This window comes from Alligator mississippiensis, chromosome 2 (assembly GCF_030867095.1).
Source record: "Alligator mississippiensis isolate rAllMis1 chromosome 2, rAllMis1, whole genome shotgun sequence".
Lineage (NCBI taxonomy): Eukaryota > Metazoa > Chordata > Crocodylia > Alligatoridae > Alligator > Alligator mississippiensis.
In genome coordinates, this window is record NC_081825.1 from 273,087,325 (window position 1) to 273,108,444 (window position 21,120).

Sequence of the window (21,120 nt, forward strand, 5' to 3'; positions counted from 1 at the left end):
GTGACACTTGTGTTTCAGGTGCTTCATAATGTTAACCTTTTCACACCTGCTGCTAAATTAGAAATGGCGACTCAGCAAAAATTTACCTTTAATTTGGCAGCAGCTGTGAAGGTTAAAACTAGACTTCATTCCTGCCACTTGCTGGCCCAGCACAGCATCTCCATGATTCTATTTTAAAGAAGAAAATTATTTTCTGTGCTTAAGATATGGCCCCCAGTTTTGGAGGGCTGATTTGTTGAGGGGTAGGAAAGGTATGTGTGCCATGTGAATAAATATGGTTAGTGCCTGCAAGCTAGTCATTGTGGTGCTTAAATTTTAGGTGCGTGGTCCTCCAGGTGGAATCCAAAACCTAACGTAGGCAGTTGGGCTCCATATACAATGGATTGGAGAGATTTATAACCTCCAGAAAGGCAACCCAGAAACCAACATGTTGAGTGGGGAGCCTAGCTGTACATTCTTGTGCTTAAGAAAAAAATATCAACAGGTCTGAAATACCACCCTCTATCCAGGGATTAGGCAGCTAAACTAGAATTGCAGTGCCTAGATCCACTGAAGATCCAGAGCATGGAATCCTGTAGAGGGTAGATGTTTCTTTGGAAGAACTGATTGGTGCTCCTGTTTCTTTTTAAATGTAATCACACTTTAAATAGCAACATCTGCAACTGAATTTTATGGAGTGTCCAGTCCTGTTGAGGCACCCTGTATACTCTGACTATTTCTGCCTGATTGTGCATATGCAGAAGACTTGGAAGCTAGGCAGAGCAGCACCTGATTCCCATTACTGGGACTGAACATCTAGCAGGTCAGACCAGGGCACTTTTGGGAAAGCATGGAAATAACCATGTTGGGAAAGCATGGAAATAACCATGTTGGTATGCTAGGAACTTTATGGCCCAGCAGGGACATGCTTTATGTATTTCGGGTGTTTCTGAGGTTAGGCAGCTACTGAACAGAATTAGGGGAGGAGAGGAGGTTTGCATCTGCGCAGGTCCTCTTTTAGATCTGGGCTTATGTGATCTTGTTTGTTTGAAAATTCCACTTGTAGTGAGTATGGCCATTGGAAATGCTCTTTGGGATGTCAACCAAAGTAGAAAAAGGTGGTTGATTCTCAAAAGATTCTTAAAGCTATAATGGCCACAGTCCCTTTTGAAGAAAGGGCATTGAGTAGGAGGAAGAAAGATTTAAAGCAGTTGTGAAAGAGAGTGGTTTCTGAGAGTAAGGAGATGAAACTGAGCAAAGAGGAAAAAAAGCCTAAGTCTGGACGAGGGTGGAGGGGCTTCCCAAGAAAAATCATGAAAGACCCAATATTCCAGTTATAAAAAGTTGTAGTGAATGAGAAACTGCAGTCTACTTTAAAGAATAATCTTTGAAGAGTGCTCTGGTGGACTAGATGATAACTATGGGAAGTAAGTATGACCTCTGCCTTCGGGTTATTTTCATAGATTCATAGATGTTGGGGTCGGAAGGGACCTCAATAGGTCATTGAGTCTGACCCCCTGCATAGGCAGGAAAGAGTGCTGGGTTCAGATGACCCCAGCCAGATGCCTATCTAACCTCCTCTTGAAGACCCCCAGGGTAGGGGAGAGCACTACCTCCCTTGGGAGCCCATTCCAGATTTTGGCCACTCTAACTGTGAAGTTCTTCCTAATGTCCAGTCTAAATCTGATCTCTGCTAGCTTATGGCCATTATTTCTTGTAACCCCCGGGGGCGCCTTGGTGAGTAGAGCCTCACCAATTCCCTTATGTGCTCCCATGATGAATTTATAGGCAGCCACAAGGTTGCCTCTCAACCTTCTCTTGCGGAGGCTGAAGAGGTCCAGGTGCCCTAGTTTCTCCTCATAGGGTTTGGCCTGCAAGCCCTTAACCATACGAGTGGCCCTTCTCTGGACCCTCTCCAGGTTATCCACATCTCTCTTGAAGTGCGGCACCCAAAACTGCACGCAGTACTCCAACTGCAGTCTGACCAGCACCCTATAGAGGGGAAGTATCACCTCCTTGGATCTGTTCGTCATGCATCTGCTGATGCATGATAAAGTGCAGTTAGTTTTGCTGATGACTTCGTCGCACTGACAACTCATGTTCATCTTAGAGTCCACTAGGACTCCAAGATCCCTTTCTGCTTCCGTGCTGCCGAGCAGGTCATTTCCTAGGCAGTAGGTATGCTGGACATTTTTCCTCCCTAGGTGCAGCACTTTGCATTTCTCCTTGTTAAATCGCATTCTATTGTTTTCTGCCCATTTGTCCAACCTGTTCAGGTCTGCCTGTAGTTGTTCCCTGCCCTCCGGTGTGTCAGCTTCTCCCCACAGTTTTGTGTCATCCACAAACTTGGACAGAGTACATTTCACTCCCTCGTCCAAGTCACTGATGAAAACATTGAAGAATATTGGTCCAAGGATGGAGCCCTGCGGGACCCCATTGCCCACGTCCTTCCAGGTCGATACTGACCCATCCACCACCACTCTCTGGGTACGACCCTCTAGCCAATTTGCCACCCACCGGACTGTGTAATCATCCAAGTCACAGCCTCTTAATTTGTTCACCAGTATGGTGTGGGATACCATATCGAGGCCTTCCTGAAGTTTAAGTAAATGATATCTACCCCTACTCCTGTGTCCAGGTGTTTGTAACCTGGTCATAAATTAATTAATTAATTTAATTTTGTAGCAGTAATTTGACCACCTGCTGAACTTTCTCTATATGTTAATATTCTTTGGCAACTTGGATTTATTTATGTATTAGATTTATATACTGCCCTTCCCAAAAAGGCTTAGGGTGGCTCACAATAAAAGACAAAAACAGAATTTAATATTTAACGTGGTGGAGGCGAATGTCCCTTGAAGAGTGGACAGCTAACTGCTGCATGGAATCAGTGTTTCAGTAGAGATTAGGGCTGTGCGAACCTTCAGTCCCTGATTCGATTCGGCAGAGATTCAGCCCGATTCGGCAGCTGAATCTCCCGATCCAAATTGAATCAGGAGACTCTTTAATCTCTCCGAATCCAGTTGGAACCCTCTGAATCGATTTGGAGAGATTTGGAAAGATTCGGCGATTCAGCATAGGCACAGCTTTAAATGTTTTTTCTGCATACCTCAAGGTACCAGGTGGCTCGTCAATGCTGTGATGGTGAGGCGGATGGAGCATCCCCCAGGAGTGCGGGGGGGCTCCCCAGCATGCTCAGCAGCAGACCAAGAAGTGGACCAGAAGCACTTCCAGTCCACTTCCGGGTCTACCGCGGAGCATGCTGGGGGGCCCCCCATGCCCCTCGACTCAGCAACTGGTGTGTTCTGGGTCTGGGGTGGCACCCAGGGTCCCCCCGCTGTCAACTGCTGAGCTGGGGGGCGCAAGGCATGACCCCGGCGCACTCCCCGGCAGACCCAGATGTGGACTGGGAGTACTTCTGGTCTGCTTCCAGGTTCACTGCTGAGCACATGGGGGGCCCCCTTGCACTCCTTTGGGATGCTCCTTCCACCTCAGCATTGCAGCATTCATGAGCCACACCTGGTACCTCGAGGTATGTAGAAAAAACACTTAAAGCTGTGTCTATGGCTGAATCGATGGTTCTCCAAATCAGCATCAAATCTTCAGATTCAGCCAAATTGAATTGGGGACAGTGACCCGGATCAGTGAATCAAATCATTGTCCCTGATTCAGGCCGAATCTGAATCCGAATTGAATCCAACCCATTTCGCACACCCTTAGTAGAGATAAAGTCAAAATATAAATAAATAATCAGTGCACTGTAAAAGGCTGTAAAATTTGAAGAGAAACAGAAACCACTCTAAGGTTGTGGGTGGGGAAGGAGGAAGAGAGGTAGTGGGAGAGGATTTCCTATTGGAGATCAGGAATGCCAGTGAAGGAGATAATTAGTAAAAGTGCTTAGCTGTAAAGTTGATTACATATTTAATTCAATTAATCTGAAAGTATTTTTGCACAAAGTTCAGGCCTGCCCTGTCACACTCGTACTTTAATTTTAGCTCACATTTACTGAGTGTTGGAGGCAGTAATTACCGTATTTACTTAAATTTAAATGACCCTGAATATGAGATGACCCCCCCCCCAATATTTTTATTCTATATATGGAAAATTTACAATATTTGTTATAGAATCTAAGTACTGGAGGGTTGTCTTGACTTTCCCGTGCCACTGCTATAGCAGGGAAAACAGTAGCTGGGGAATGGGGTCAGATGGTTTCTTTGCCCTCTGCCCTATCTACTTCTTCTCCCTGTAGCCATCCTGCCCCTTCCCCCTGCATTACTGTTAGACTCTGCTGGTGCTGCTTGGGCTCCTCTGTTTGGGAGCACAGCACTTGAAAGTTTCCTGTTGATAAAATTAAGATAGTGCTGGCCCACTTAATGAGACTGTTGTGAGATACAGAACACATGACAGCATGTTAATTAATTGACATGCTCTTAAAGCATATTAAAGACATGCGAAGTTCTCTTGAAGGATTCCTGATTCCATCATTAACTAACTGCAGAGGGAGTGCTATTCAGTTCTGCTTGGCTGGAAGCTTGGATTCTGTTTCTGAAGTATTTGTTGGTGAATACCTTGGATGGGGAAGTAGGGAATTATTTAGGATATCCAGGGATGCCTGAGATTCCCATTTATTTTATTTTTTTTTAAAAGAACCCTGGTGATATTCATATGCATTTTCATTGGATTGGGTTGCAAGCTTCAAAGTGTGTCCCCTAACTAAAGACATGGTAAGTTATTTGTCTTCAATAACGGTAAGATGGTGTTTCAACCTGTACTGATGTAGGTGTGTATCTGACAAAAGTAGATAATTATTTCATTGCTTATATGGCATTGTGATTTTTATTAGCTACAGAATTCAAGCATATTTGAAGAATGTTTCCTTTTATTTTTCTTTCAGCAAATGGTCAGCAGAGGTCTCAGGCCGAAGCCATGCCATGCCTCACATTAAGACTTATATGAGGGCATCTCCTGACTTCCAGAAGATTGCATGGTTTTTAGTTACCAGGTAACCCACTGCATGGCCAATTAAAAGAGCAAATATTTTAGTGTATCACAATCTTTTTCCTACAGACCCAGAGCAACTCTCTTCATAATCTGTGCAAGAAGTAATAGTCTCCAAAGAAGCCTATAGAAACTGTCTGATCTTAATCTATTTAAGATTTTTTTTTGGTGTGTTTGCAGGGAGTTTTTAGTTTCTAAAGAGTCTAATCCTGCTGTTTTGCTATCAGTGGAAACAGGTTTGGGCACAAAGTGGAAATTAGATGAAGTTCAGAAGAAATGACATTGCCAGTCATTAAAGAAAACTGCTTGTAAGAGAGGAGAATATTTGTCTAAACTAAAATCAGTAAACTGGATCTTATGACCATGTATGTGTTTGTTTGAAGATGCTTGAGTAAAATGTTAAAAATATAAGTATCATATGGTATAAGCCACTCAAAACACTTGCAGCTATCACAGGCAGCCATTTAAATCTGGTAAATAGCATGAGCCATTTGCCAGATTCCATTGATTTAAATATTTTAGGCACTGTTTATGCTGAATTAAAGTATGCTGGCTAATTTTCAAGGGAGTAACAGGTACATAGTTGTTTGTACAATATTAGGCTTAGTTAATGTCTTACTTGGAGGCCTTATGCCGTTGACAATTTCCTTTTAATGTACAGAACCTGATGGACTTCTCAGCTGCTTACAATGCAGCACTGGCAATGCTTAAGATAGGCTATAAGGATTAATTAACAACTCGCCCATGTATCGGGCAAATCTTCTAAATGCCAAAGGAGGATGGGGGAGATGAAAGAGGATACCTGTTTCTTTTTGTTTTAGTTCAGGTGGTAGGTCTTAGATCAAGGGTGGGCAATTATTTGGGCTGGTTGGCCACTCAAGGAGTTTTGGTGAGCTGTTGAGGGCTGGCGGGTGCTTACCCAGCCTCAGGCCCCTGTCATGACACCACCACCTGGGGGAGGGTGTCAGGGAGATGCCAATCAATTCTATCCGGCCCCAGGCCTATCTGCCCCATACTCCCTGCCAGGGGTGCCGGACAGAGAGGGTAGGATGGGTCTCCATGGAGAGTGGTCAGGGACCCCTGTGGGCAGGGCATGCTCAGGTGGGTGGTTGGGATGGGGCCATGGTTGGGGAGCAGTGTCCAGGAGTGGAACAGGCAGGTGAGAAGCAGATTGAAGCTCTGCTCTCGGCCTCGGTCCTGGCCCTGGTCCTGGCCCTGGCCTTGCGCTGTCACTGCCCCACAGTCCTAGCCCTGCCTGCTTGTCCCACTCCTGGACACTTTTTTCCCCACCCATCTGCAGCCCCATCCCATGCACCCAGCTGAGCTCGCCCACCCCATGGGGGTCCTGGGCTGTTCTCCATGGAGACCCTGTCTGCCCACTGAGTCTGGCACCCCTGGCAGTGGGTGCAGGGTGGATGGGCCAGGGTACCCAGGCAGTGGGGCTAGGTCTGGCAGCAGCAGTGGACATGCTGGCAGTGATAGCCAGAAGTTTGAGGGCAGAGTGAACCACACCCACAGGGGCTGGCAGGAAGCCAATTCCAGCTGTCATGCCACCCTTTTTCTACTGCTACACCACCCAGCCCCATGGACTACAGTTTCCAATGCACACAGGTATAGGGCAGGCTGCATTCCATGCCAGGCAGCACCTCCATGCCTGGGGGCAATGGGACCAGTCACACATACTAGGTCCCATACAACCCCCCACGTTGGGGCTGAGGTACCCACTGTGGGCTGGATAGGATCACTTGGTTCACCCTAGGGAATTATGTGCAGAAAAATTCAAAATGACATACTGAGTCCTGGGGCCTGTATTTGGGGACAAAGCCAGCCTGGCCTGCTGGCATGCACCTTCGGACCAGACTGGGTTGGCTTTGTGCCACTACATGGGACTTGCAGCACTGTAGGAGGGAGCTGCACAGACTCTGTCTCTGTGCCTTCACATGAGACTTATAGCACTCCAGCAGGAAGCCTCATGTAGGCACGGAGTCGCACACCATCAGGCTGGGCTGGCTCCAGGCCTGCATGTGTGGCTTCTCACTGGAGTGCTGGAAGCCCCACCTGGAGTTATGGAGCCGGTTGGCCTGGGCCCATGGCAAATGGCTCCTGTCTGCAGTGCTGCAAGCCCCACATGCTGGCACAGAGCCAACCCAGTTTGGTTTGAAGATGTGTGCCAGCAGATGTGTCCAGCTGTGCTAGTTCCGTGCCCCTGTGTAGTCCCCGGGACTCGGCCAGAGCCGCTGACTGCTGAGAGATTCTGTGTGCTGTAGCCATGAGCCTCCTGAGGGCCTACCATCTGCTGTTGCTGCTGCTGGTGGCAAGGGCTATGCACCATGTGTGGGGAATGGGACATGGGGGGAGCCTATACCCAACCACCCACAAAATGTGCAAAATTGGGTGGGTGCATAATTGCATAATTCCCTGGGGTATAACTTGGTGGGCTGGATTCAGCCCGCATGCCATATTTTGCCCATCCTTGTCTTAAATGATCCTTTTGAGGACCTTTCCAACTCTGCCTTTCTTTGATTCTACTTTTAAAAGACAGGTCTACAATCTCCCAGAGACGGGAGTTCTGGTTTGTGATAGTGTGTGACCTACTCCAGGATCCTCGATACCGATGCCAAGTTCCTTTGTTAAAGCTGCTATACTTCTATTGTAGTATTGTATATAAATCCCAAATTTTAAACTGAGCTTATTCTTGTGCTTGGCACAGTACAAACATAAAACAAAGTCATGGTCCCCTGAAGAACTTGAAATCTTAGGAGAAATAGGTGAATATTACAGAGATGAAGGTCTGAGGAATCCAGGGCACAACAAGAGTTTATGATCTGTGTGATCAGCAGCTGAGTTACTTTGCTAGATCATTCTTAAACCTTGCATATTCTGAGAGTCTGGGTTGCTATGTTTGATTTCTAGAAACAGTAATCTGTCCGTGGTAAAAGTGAAAAGTAATTTCCCCAGCTTGATGAGAGGAGAGGCAGAATTTCCTTCTGAATTTCTTGGCTGAACAGAATCATTTAGTTGTACTGTGTTCATACATACAGGGTTTTGAATGTATTAAGTGCCACTGTTAAGTGCCACTGTATAGGATAACTGAATCTCATAATTGCCTGGAAGCATTCTGAAGTCACTACCTGCCTTCTTTATGGAAGAAAGTGAGGAGATGGAGGCTAGAGCCTGAAAGATATTTGTCTCTTGTATACCTACTTCATCTGATGTATTGCATGGAATTCTCCAAACTTTCCCTTCCTAGTTTTGCAATTCCATTATCATCTTGGACAGATGACCTTGTAATTGCAAGTAAATTATATCTTTTAGCCTGAAAATGCCTTTGCTGCACAGAACAAATTCCTTACTTATCTAGTAGAGCAAACCATGCTGTATCAGCATATGCTGAAATTGTCAAAAATCCCAAACCTAATAATAATGATTTGCTTTTCTCAAGCAGTTCCCATCTGTGTATATTAACACAATTTATAAATATTAATTAAACTTTACAACACCCCAGGAGGGGAATGTTATCTTATTTTTAGAGATGGGGAAACAGAAATGCCAGAGGTGTCATGACTCAGTAGCAGAGCTTTGTGTGCATGTGTGATGGGTTTTTTTTAAGTTCCAGTGTATGCAGTAACCCCTACTTAATCTATGTACAGACTGTTTAAAAAAAGGCCCTGCTTAATATCTAGTCACTCTTAGGTTAGGGGAGGTGAAAACCAACCATCTTAGAAAGATGAAATGGCTGTTATTTCCTTCCAAGGGAAGGTGGTACAAGTCCTAATGTTTTGGCCTTCTAAAGCTGTATTGGAAAACTACTACAGAATGGAGTGAGAGTAATAATCTTGGATGCACAATGAGTAGAGGTCTCTCTACTAGAAGCTCTGGGTGGTTGATTTCATGGGCAGATTACGGGGTTGCCATTTTCATGAGCTTATCATGGCTGGGGTACCCTTGTGCCTCTGATGGGTACAGGGGCCCCTGGTGGCCCTACCCCTGCTTCTGATTGGTGGAGAGGACTGTCCATCATACAGCTTGCCCCTTACCACTAATTGATGCATAGCCCTAACCCCAGCCCACCCCATGCCTGCTCCAGACTCACCCAACCATGCTGAGCAGTGGCAGCAGCCTGGCAAAAACTGCTGCTCGGCATGAAGGAAAAGCTGCCCCTCTCCCTCACTGCTGCTCAGCCCTTCTTGCTGCAGCTGCCCAGAGCCTGGGTGTGGGGTGGGTTGGGGTTAGGGTTGGGTCTGTGCACTGTTGGTGGTGGCAGGGAGGAGCTACAGGGCGCTCAGGCTCCAGGTTGTTGCGTAGGGGATGCTGACTATTGTTTAATTGTGTGATTTAAAATTGCGATTAATTGCATCTATTTTTTTTAAATCTTGCAATTAATTGCGATTAATTTTTTTAATTGTTTGTCAGCCCTACATAACTAATCATGCCTTAAGCAGTGACCCCACCACACGTTAATTCATTTAATGGCGTGATAAAACGGGGAATAGGCCACAAAGTTGTTACACAAAACATGCATGATAATTTTGTGGTGGATTCCTATTACACCTTAAGTGGAATATGTGGTCAGTGCCCCTAGCCTTGGGAGTACACTAAAGCCCTTCAGGACTGCAGTGAACTTCCAAGGCTGGGAACACAGTTGAGAAGATCAGGGCTGCAAACTACTGGAGTGCAGGAAGGCCCTTGGCTCAAATGCTTTCTCATGGCTTGTATCCAGGTTGTAGCCATATTGGTTGGGACTGGCTCTGGTGCAAGGCGCATGTGTGTAAGCCCATTGTGCCCCTGAGAGCACAAGACCCCGGCAGATCCTGACCCCCAGAGGGGAGCTGAGTGGTAAGTGGGGCCTGCAGTGGGTGGGCGCTAGCTAGCGGTGGCTGAGTGGAGCTGAGGAGGGTAACTTCCCCCTGGTTCCTACTTAGCCTAGCCCCTCAGAGAGCCACGCAGATAGGTGTGCTCTGGGTCCAGTGTGTGATTTAGCATGGGAGTTCATGCAGAAGGGCGCACAAATGGTCCCGAGGCTCTAATCGGCAAGCCCCCCAGCACCACTGAGGCCTCCAACCAGATGGAGCCTATGGCTCCAGGCTGTAGGGGCTGCCTGGCACGGCTGCCAGCATCTGGGAATGGGAGCTAGGGCACCCCCGTTTGTGGGGTATGCTCCCTTGTGAGTTCTCTAGAGTGCCAGGTGAGGGAGCTCCAAGCAGAAGTGAAGAGGCTTTACACCATTAGGGCCCATGAGCAGGACATCAGTGATTACTACCAGGCCCTCCACCTGAAGAATGGAGAGAGAAGAGCACAGAAACCCATCAGCAGGATGAAGGACAACGATGAGACCGACCTGGAGCCCATCTTGGAGTTGCCTGGAAGACAGTAGTCTCCGGCCTCAAGGTGTGCACCACGGTTATTCCTCCCCTGGAACTGCAAAACAGGTGTGTGCTTCTCATGATACCAGCAGAGTTGTCAGTGGAAACACTGACTCTGGAAGAAGGAAGGCAGCCAGCCAGGGTGATGGTCTAGTGAGCAACCTGAGGATTGAAGGGAAACTTGGAAACAGTGACCATGAGATGATCACCTTCTCCGTCCACAACAAGTCAGTGAAATCAGCTAGTAGGGTAGAAATCACTGATTTTTAGGAAAGCTGATTTCCACAAACTCAGGAGATTGGTTAGCAAAGCCCTGCAGGACCACAGTCTGATGAGGAAGGGGGTACAAGAAGAGTTGTCATTCTTCAAGGAAGCGATCTTAAAAACTCTATATAAGTCCATTTCCTTTCACAAAAAAGGCAGCAAAAGAGCTGGGAGACCCTCCTGACTCAACAGGGAAGTCATGGACCTCCTGAAGTTACAACAAGAAGCCTACAAGTCAGGAATAACTACCAAGAGGAGTTTTCAGCAGCAGCCTGCACCTGTAGGGAGTAGATCAGGACCGCAAAAGTACAAACAGAATGCAAATTGGGAACCCAGAATCAAGGACAGCAAAAAGTGCTTCTTTAGATCTGTAGAAACTTGAAAAAAGAACAAGGGAAGCATAGAGCCCCTAACGAATGAAATGGGGTGGCTGATACCCAACACTCAGGACAAAACTGAACTCCTGAATGAATACTTCACATTGGTATTCCATGAGTCCAAGGATGTTAGCCTGCTTGATAGGATACAGGATATGATCATGGTAGGGGATGACCACCCTCCCATAGTTGGTGTAGATCTTATGGGGGAACATCTACAAAAGCTAAATAGCTACAGGTCAGCAGGACCGGATGAACTACACCCAAGAGTGCTAAAAGAACTGGCTGACGTTGTCACATGGCCGATGGCAAAGTTATTTAAAGATTCATGGCACTTGGTAGAGGTCCCAGAAGACTGGAAAAAGACCAATGTGGTACCTGTCTTTAAGAAAGGGAGAAGGGGGGATCCAGGAAACTACAAGCCAGTTAGTTAGACCTCAATCCCTGGTAAAATCCAGGAGAAAATTATCGAAGAATCCATCACACACAGGCTACCTGAAGGCAGTATTCTGAAGGATAGTAAACATGGCTTCATTATGGGCAGGTCATGTCAGATTAACCTCATTTCCTTCTACAGTCAGGTAGTTCGCCACCTAGATGGTGGGAGTGAGGTTGATGTCATACACTTGGACTTCAAAAAGGCCTTTGACCTGGTCTCCCACAATGTCCTCCTGGTTAAGTTGGGAGAATGCGGCCTCAACTACTTTACGTTCCAGTGGATAGGTAACTGACTCCATACTGAGTCATCATGGCAGAAGGTGACCAGTGGTGTCCTTCAGGGTTCAGTACTCAGACCCATGCTCTTCAGCATGTTCATCAATGATTTGGGTTCTAATTCAGATATTATAAGCAAACTGGCAAATTTAATTTACAACACCAAACTACAGGGAAGCATAGTCATGCTCGAAGACAGGCTGGCAATATAGGACAACCTGGACAGGCTTGCAAGGTTGCTGCTTTCCAAGCTGCTGGGCTGGCTGCATACACACAGCATTTATCGGTGACATTATTGGCCACATCAGCCAAAAAAAGCCAATTGCCGATTAAATGTCAATTTTCCTTTTATCGATGCTGTTATGATATGGGCCAACATATTGGTGCACCTCTAATTCTTGGCTCTAGCAGCCTACTATGACTGAGAGGGAGCCAGGACTGTAGAAGCTGTTGGAATTATGGCTGAGCTCGAAGCCTTGGATATTGGGAGCTGAGACTTCCAGGTCAATTTTGGTTTGAAATTCCCTTTTGTTCCAAATGAGAATCTTTCTCAATTTTTTTTTTTTTTTTGTTCTCTGGGGAAGTTTGAAATGTTATATTCTCATTATGAAACGCAATGAATTTTTTCAGGCTTTTGTATGGAATGGAAGTTGAGACTTTCAAGTGCGTCTGGCTCTTCCCCAAACTAAAGGTCAGTTGATATTTGTTAAAGGTTTCCTTCTTCAAAAAAATAAGTTTAGTTATATTATACTAGAGTGCAGCAGGACTCCGCTAGGTATTCCATTTAAACTCAGTAAACTTAGGACATTGTTCAAAATGATTCTCCCAAATGGGTTACTGAAAAGGAACTCGGAAATGAAGTTTCCAGCAATTTTTTCTGTTGAAAAGTAGAAGTAGGCCTTTGATTTCAGATGTATTAAATACAAGCAATAATTTGGATATGTCATTATGAGTGTTCTTATGCATCCATACCCAGTCTTATTTGTGAGCAGGAGTTCTTTTTAAAGTTGTGGTATTCTGCTGCTCACATATTATTTTTCATTTCTTTTCAGGGTTGCAATTTAATAAAAATCACGTAGGCACAAAAAGTGAGTGACTGGGATTTGCATAACTTCCAGTTTGTCCGTGCAGATGCTTTTTTGCACAAGGTTACACAAAAATAATGGGGAAAAAGGCAAACACGTGATGGGATTTTTGTTTTCTGTTCATCAGGTGCCTAGACTGAGTAACATAGGTCAGGTTTAGTCGCATCATACCCATATACTGATTATAGATTCATAGATGCTAGGGTCAGAAGGGACCTCAACAGATCATCAAGTCTGACCCCCTGCCCTGGGCAGGAAAGAGCACTGAGGTCAGATAACCCCAGCTAGGTGCTTTTCCAGTCTCCTCTTAAAGACCCCTAAGGTAGGGGAAAGCGCCACCTCTCTTGGAAGCCCACTCCAAATTCTGGCCACTCTTACCATGAAGTTCTTCCTAATATCCAGCCTAAATCTGCTCTCTGTCAGTTTGTGACAATTGTTCCTAGTAACCCCAAGAGGCGCCCTGGTGAACAGAGCATCTCCGATTCCTTGCTGCATCCCCCTAATGAATTTGTAGGCAGCCACAAGATCACCTTAGCCTTCTCAGGCTGAAAAGATTCAGTTCCCTCAGTCTCTCCTCATAGTGCTTGGCCTGCAAACCCTTAACTGTATGAGTAGCGCTTCTCTGGACTCTCTCAAGGTTATCCACATCCTTCTTAAAGTACAGTGCCCAAACAACACAGTACTCCAACTGTGGTCTGTCCAATGCCACATAGAGGGGAATTATCACCTCCTTGGTTCTATTTGTCATGTATCTGCTAATGCATGATAAAGTGCGGTTAGCTTTGCTGATGATTTAGTCACGCTGACTCATGTTCATGTTGGAGTCCACCTTGATTCCGAGATCCCTTTCCATTTCTGTGCTGCTGAGAGGGTCATTCCCCAACCAGTAAGTGTGCTGGATAGTTTTGCACCCTAGGTGCAGCACTCTGCATTTGTCCTTGTTGAACTGCATCCTATTGTGTTCTGCCCACTTTACCAACCTGTCCAGGTACGCATGCAATCATTCCCTATCCTCCGGTGTGTTCATTTTACCCCACAATTTAGTATCATCCACAAACTTGGACAGAGTACACTTTATGCCCCCATCCAAGTCACTGATGTTCCTTGGACCTGTACTCTTCAGGGTCAAGTCCTGCAGGACCCTGCTGCCCACATCCTTCCAGGTTAATACCTACACGTCCACCACCGCTCTCTGTGTGAGACCCCCAAGCCACTTTGCCACCCACCAGACGGTATAATCATCTAAGTCACAGCCTCTTCATTTAATTATGAGACTGGGATGAGATACCATATCAAAGGCCTTCCTAAAATCCAAGTAAACAATATCCACCTCTACTCCTGCGTATAAGTGCTTTGTGACCTAGTCATAAAAAGAAACAAGTTTAGTCAGGCATTATCTACCTGCTACGAATCCATACTGGTTGTCCTGCTGCATTATTTGTGGGAGTCCAGCAGGAAAAATATGATCCTTAATAATTTCTTCAAATATTTTTCCAAGGATAGAGGTGAGACTAACTGGCCTATAATTACTTGGATCCTCTTTCCTCCCCTTCTTGAAGATAGGGACCACATAGGCCCTTTTCCAGTCCTCCCAGACCTGACCTGAGCCCCATGATCGCTCAAACAGCTGTGCCAGTGGTTGACACCAGCCAATTCCTTCATTACCCTCGGATGAAGCTTATCCGGGCCTGCTGATTTAAACACATCCAGTTCGTCCAAGTGAGACTGCACCAAGTCAGCATCAACAGTTGGTGGACTCTAGTGCTCCTCTGATGCTCATCTAAGAACCTATTCGGAGACTTATCTTGATCCTTGTTCAGGAACACTGAGGCAAGAAACTCATGGAAGAGCTCAGCCTTGTCCACCCTACCCTATCAGTTACTAACTGCTCCTGCTTGTTTAGTAGGAGTCCTATGTTGCCCTGAACCTTCCTTTTACTTCCTACATACCAGAAGATGACTTTTTGTTGTCTTTAATTTGTGTTGCCAGCCTCAGCTCCGTAGTTGCTTTGGCCTTTCTAACCGCCTCCCTGCAAGTGCGGGCCAAGTAGGTATACTCCTCCTTGGTAGCTACCCCGTGCTTCCACTGCCTTTATGCCTCTTTTTTTGCCCTTAGGCTTCCCTGGATTTCTCTGCTTAGCCAAGGAGGTTTTTTGGCCCCTTTGCCCCCTTTCTCTCGCATTGGGATTGTCTCCCTCTGTGCCTGAAGGATCACGTCCTTTACAAACGGCCACCCTTCCTGGACTCCCATCTCGCCAATATTCCTATCCTGCAGTGTGTCATTGACTAAATTCCTGAGAACACTGAAGTTAGCCTTCCTGAAGTCAAGCACTTCCACCCTACCAGTTACCTTTCCCACCCTGCGCCATATGGTGAATTTGATTGTGATTGATGGTCACTGTTCCCAAGGTGACCACAAATCTGCAGTTCCCCTACCAAGTCATCCCCCGTAGCCAACACCAAGTCCAGTAAGTCATTCCCCCTAGTGGGAACCTATACCTCCCATGTTAAGTGAAAGTCCTGTACGCCGGTTAAGAACCTGTGTGAACAGTTGGATTTGGCTGTCTGCTCCTCCCAGCAGATGTCAGGGTAGTTTAGGTTATGACAACCATGTCCATGGACCATACAGCCTCTGAAAGCTGCCTTGAGAATTCCAACCGGGAGGATCAACAATAAAATCACCTGATCCCCAGAGCCCTGTAGTCACTCATGATATGGTCTGGACTACTTCTGGCCACATCATTTGTACCCACAAGGATGAGAACCATGGGATAGTAATCAGAGGGCTGGATGAGGTCAGGAATCCTTCTTGTGACATCCCTGATCTGGGCTCTGGGCAGGCAGCAAACCTCTTGTGCCATGGGATCCGGGCGACAGATGGTTCCCTCCATTCTTCTCATCAGGGAGTCACCCAGTGGTGACTCGTAGGGGGTGCATGTGCACCCCCTGAGAGTGCTGGTGCACCTGACCAGCTGCACTCGCCACTTAGGCGATGGGCGGGGGGGCAGGTGGGAGCACTGGTACCCTCCCTGCAAGCGCTGGCTGATCATTGCTGTCACTCCCAGAAGCAGCCGCAGCAAGATTGGCCACGGGGGGGGACACCCCCCTGGTCGGCAGGACTGGCCACAGGGGTGGCACGTGCCCCCCCTCACTAAGGTGGCACCAGTCGCCCTTGAAGTTACCCACCACGATGACATGGCGTCTCTTCCAGTGACCTGGCTGGCCCTTAGCTTGCTCGGTCATGGTTGAGGGCTTCTCCAGTGCACTTTTCCCCACCACACACTCCTCCAGTGCAGCCAGGGCCTCATATTTGTTCCCCAACTGCACCAGGGGAGCCATCTGTGGTGAGAGGTCCGGCCCCAGAGGTGACCGTCCTCCATTCACCTGCATCTGTTTCATGGGGTTCCCTCGCTGCTACTCCGCCAAGTGTCTTGTCCTGCAGAGAATGAAAATAACCATCAATCTCATTCTCTGCAGCCCTGATCCCTGCAGCCTGCTCACCTCTGCCTGGAGTTCCCTTACCTGCCCCTCCAGGACCTCAATTCAGGTGCACGTAGGGCAGGTGAAGGGACTCCTGGCCCTCCCGCTACCCCCGGGTCATTGAGGGCCTGCCAGGCAACCCCTGCAGGCAGGGGGCCTGGGTGCTGCTGACCCACCCAAAGGCTCCGTCTGGGTGGAGACCTCAGAGGAGCCCCAGGTAGGAGGCAGAATCGGGGCAGGGTCCCTGGTTGCGCTCCGAGTCACCACCCCCATTAAGACTCCCTCACGTGTGCTCACTTGAAGACTGTCCGAAGATGTCAACGTGTAGAGTTCAGTCTCCTCCTGCTCTTCCTCCTGCATGAACTCATGTGCAAACTCTGGCATGCCCCTGAAGAGCACACCTGTTTGCCCAGTTCAGGAGAACAGCTCCCACCCAACTCGGCTATATGGGGAGAGAAGGGTGAAAAAAAAACTCTTCCTGATCCCCTACAGCTCTCCTGGTTCCTTGCCCCTTCCCCTTACTCTCCCCGGCTTACCTGATAGTCACTCCTTGTCTGCCAATCAGGCAGCTCTGCTCTCCTGTGGTCAGGGGAAGTCGAGAGCACACGTGCGCCATGATTATCTTCTTTATCTGAGGGAAGATGTCTTTTTTTGCGTTCTGTATCTGAATACATAACATTTGCTCTTGGCTGTCAAATTGTTTTGGAGATTCTTTACTTATTTGCTCTCCACTATTGCTTTTAAAGTGTTTCAGCGTTACTTCCAATTTTTTTTCTTTTTTAAATATTAACTTTATTTTTAACTAATATTTTCCCCAAACATTATTTTACATTTTTTCAAGTTGAATTTTATTTTAATCATAGTTCAGTCCTAATTTGTATTATTTATTTCAACTTCATTGATGTTCACAGTTCTTCCCAAGTTCATAAACTATGGGAATTCCATTAATATAATATTCTTCAGACCTTAGAGTGTTAATGGCACTATAAAGGACGTGACTAAATGTATTATAACAGGTAACAATTGGTTATAACTTGACTAAACAGGTTATAACTGGTTATAACTCTTCTCAGGTTACATTCTAGTTCAACACTCAGGCATTTGTCACGTACTTAATTACTTACAGTCTTTTAGCTAGCTTTTGCTTCATATTTCCATGTTCGCTTTTGCTTATTGTGAATATGGATTTGCTAAAGAACTCTTTCACTAAAATCTTGATATAATACACTTGTTGCTTTTTCAGTGAGGTTTGTCAGGTCCAATCAATTATTTATGCATCCATGTTCCGTATTAATAGAACCCAGGAACATTCATAGGACAGTAAAGCTGGAGGGGACCTCAATCCCTACCCCCTGATCAAGGCAGAATCATCCCTGACTGAAGCATCCCAGCCAAGTGTCTGCCTAACCTGCTCTTAAATATTTCAAAGCACTGAGATTTTACAACTTCACCAGGTAGCCTGTTCCAATGCTTGACCACTCATGGTCAGAAAGTTCCTGCTAGCCTCAACCTAAATTTCCGCTGCTGCAGCTTGAAACCATTGTTCCTACTCGTGTCTCCTACTGTCACAGAAAACGAGTTACTCTCATCCTCTTTGAAATGGCCTTCAGGTATTTGAAGACTGTTATCAAATCCCACCTTCAGTCATCTCCTTCACGAACTTGGCCAGTGAACTCTTCACCCCTCCACATCTAAATTGTTTATAAAGATATTGAAAGGTACTGGACCAAGCACCGATCCCTGCAAGACCCTGCTGCCCACTTCTCGCCAGGATGACCATTCACTATGACTCTCTGGGTCCTATCCTGCAGCCAGTTTCTCATCCACCCGACCGTCTCAGAGTTAAGGCCACAATCCTCCAATTTTCTTGCGAGGACATCGTGGGATACTAGATCAAAGGCCTTTTGAAAGTCTAGGTATACAATATCAACCTGCTCTTTCATGTCCAGGTGGTAAGTTACCTGGTCATAGAAGATGAGGTTGGTAAGGCAAGACCTGCCCATGATGAAGCCATGCTGGCTGTCATTCAGAATTTTACCTTTCACAAACTTATCGCAGATAGAGTCAATGATACCATACTTATTCATATACCACACACACCTTTCCCCCAAAATAGGCCTCCAGCAAAAATTTGAAGCAAGGAAGCCAATTTTTGCACGGAAATGGCGGCTTAGGGACACTAGAATAGGTGCCAGAGCTTGGCTCTCTTTCCAGCTGCACACAGGAAGGGCAGAGTCTTCTTGTCAGCATCAGTCACCTTCTGAATGCAGTTGCACAATTAGAAGTTTAACCCTGTCTCAGCCACTGCTGAATTGGCTGTGCCAAAAGCTGCTGCCAATTCTCACTGGCTGTGACAGGGTTAAACTTCTAGCTGTGCAGCTGCAGGCAAAGGGTGAGAGATACAGATGATGGGTCTCTACCCTTTCTGCATGCATTCAGGACTCAGCCATGATGATCCTGTGCTGTAGCAAGTCAGATTTTGGAAAAATCTTTTTTTCTTCATTCTATCTTCCCAAAGCAAGCTCTGAGCCTTATTTTGGAGCAACAAGAGACAGAGAATTAATCAATTCTCTTGGTAATTTGCTCTAACAGTTCAATATTAATTTGCTTGCTATGTCTATTTTGAATGTGCCTTGCTTTAGCTTCCAGTCTTGGCCTCTCCCTCTTTAGCCATATTAAAGAGCCTTTTATAATCCAGTATTTCCTTCCTGGAGAGATCCTTATATGCTGTAATAAAGTTACAAGTTATGGGGAGCATGGTCACGCTTGAAGATAGGCTATGGTCACAGGCAGACCTCGACAGGCTAGTAAGTTGGGCAGATCAGAATCTGATGAAGTTCAACATCGAGAAATGTAAAGTGCTCCACCTTGGGATGAGCAACCCCCAACACACCTACAGGTCTGGTGGCACCAAACTCATGAACACCACAAATGAAAGGGACCAGTATGAATATGAGTCGCCAGTGCAATGCGGTAGCCAGTATGGCAAATGATACTCTGGCATGCATCAATCGATGCATCTCCAGCAAAAAACCAAGGAGGTGATTCTTCCGCTTTACTCAGCACTGGTGAGACTGCAGCTGGAGTACTGTGCCCAGTTCTGGGCACCACACTTTAAAAAGGATTTGGACAAGCTTGAGAGAGTCCAAAGAAGAGCCACCCATATGATAAGAGTCTTATACAGCAAGCCATATGAGGAAAGACTGAGGGATCTGGTACTCTTCAGCCTGAGGAAAAGGCTGAGAGGGGACCTAGTAGCAGCTTACCGCTACACTAGGGGAGCGCATCAAGGACTTAGTGAGCAACTGTTCACCAGGACACCTGAGGGGAGAACAGGAGTAATGGCCACAAATTCCTGGAAGATCAATTCAGGCTCAACATTAGGAAAAATGTCTTCACAGTCAGGGTGTCCAGACTCTGGAATAAACTTCCTCCACAGGTGGTGCGATCACCTACCATGGAAGTATCCTCAAGAGGAGGCTTAGACATTCACCTTGCTGGGGTCACCTGACCCCCAGTTGTCTTTCCTCTTAGTGCCGGGGGCTGGACCCGATGATTTTCTGAGGTCCCATCCGGCCTTACAATCTATGAATCTGAATCATTCCAAATTCCTACCATCATGCTGCTTTGTAGTTCATGTAACTTGTTAAATTGAGATAATCAAAATGTGTATTATTCTGTTGCTCTTTCAGAGGCAAGAGGGAGTATACCTTCTATCTCAGTCAGTACCCCACAGATGACATTAAATAAAAATTTAAGAATAAAAGGAATTTTTTTAAATCTTCTAGATAATGGATTTCTGTTTCTTCCTACCAGCAACTGTCATTGCAGAGGATTTTCCAGGCTTTTATCCAAGTATAAGCAAATGTTCAGTTCAGTCTTTTGGGAACTAACTAATCAAGATGGACTAAATTCAGTCCTAGCTGAGGCAAGCATAAATATATTAGTGGCAGTAGGTACATTTCAGAAGTGTTTTGCATTGTCCTGGTTCTTTTCCCATTAATGAAAGATCTAACTCCCATTGACTGCAACTGGACCAGAGTTAAGTGAACTCTGAGCACTTCTGGGTTATCTGTTATATTAATAAATAGTGGTTGATCTATTTAGCACATATGGATAACTTTGGTGGAGCTTTAATGAGACTTGTGATTTTTTTTCTTAAATTGGCTCATTTCAAAATAGCCAAGAGCATTCTATTTATATAAGTTTTGGCTTTATGTAGACTAACATTGGCTTAGTCCCTAAACCAGTAAAACTTTGGCCAATTGTGCAGATTTACCTCTGCATGAATCAGTGATAACATTCTACCTGTGCAAGTTGTACCAGTTTAGGTTTTGTCCGTCTGCTTCCATCCCAGGGTAGCTCTATAATGATGCAAATAAGCAATTATTACCTGTTCCTCTGCTACCTAGTGGCAAAGTGCTGTAATTGTGCTTGATACCCTGTGTGTGTTCCTCATGCTGGATATACTATGGTAATTGAATACCTATCCACCCTTTATAGTATAATTCTGTTAGGAGAATATGTATTGTTGATCATACTCAAGATCTATTACAAGTACAGATGTACAAGTACAGATGATGTGTTTATTGATGCCCCAAAGGTTAGTATTAACATATGATTATTTTATAATCTGAGCATTGACACACAAGTTGTTTTAGTTATGGACAGATATGAAAAAACTTGAGGATGAAGTAACCAGAAGACAAATAAAAGGAACCTAAATTCAATTACTGACTTTAAAATAAAAATCACTTGAATTTAATATCATAATATTGGGGGTTTCACTCATTTGTGAATGATTGGGTTTGTCGATACTGAATTTTGTAATTTCATAGATTTCATAGATATTAGGGCTGGA

General features: G+C 45.8%; 1 protein-coding gene across 6 annotated transcripts in view; it reads left to right on the forward strand.

Moving 5' to 3' along the window:
• Positions 1-21,120, forward strand: part of TDP1 (tyrosyl-DNA phosphodiesterase 1) — a 121,201-nt gene that overhangs the window by 44,221 nt on the left and 55,860 nt on the right. For 4 of the 6 annotated variants that reach the window (XM_014596502.3, XM_014596508.3, XM_059723164.1 and 1 more), the window contains exon 13: positions 4,874-4,981. In XM_014596502.3, the coding sequence (XP_014451988.1) occupies positions 4,874-4,981 (108 nt within the window). Of the gene's footprint in view, positions 1-4,626; positions 4,712-4,873; positions 4,982-12,325; positions 12,387-21,120 lie in introns of those variants that run through there. The other 2 variants (XM_019481673.2, XM_019481674.2) reach the window with 2 other exon arrangements.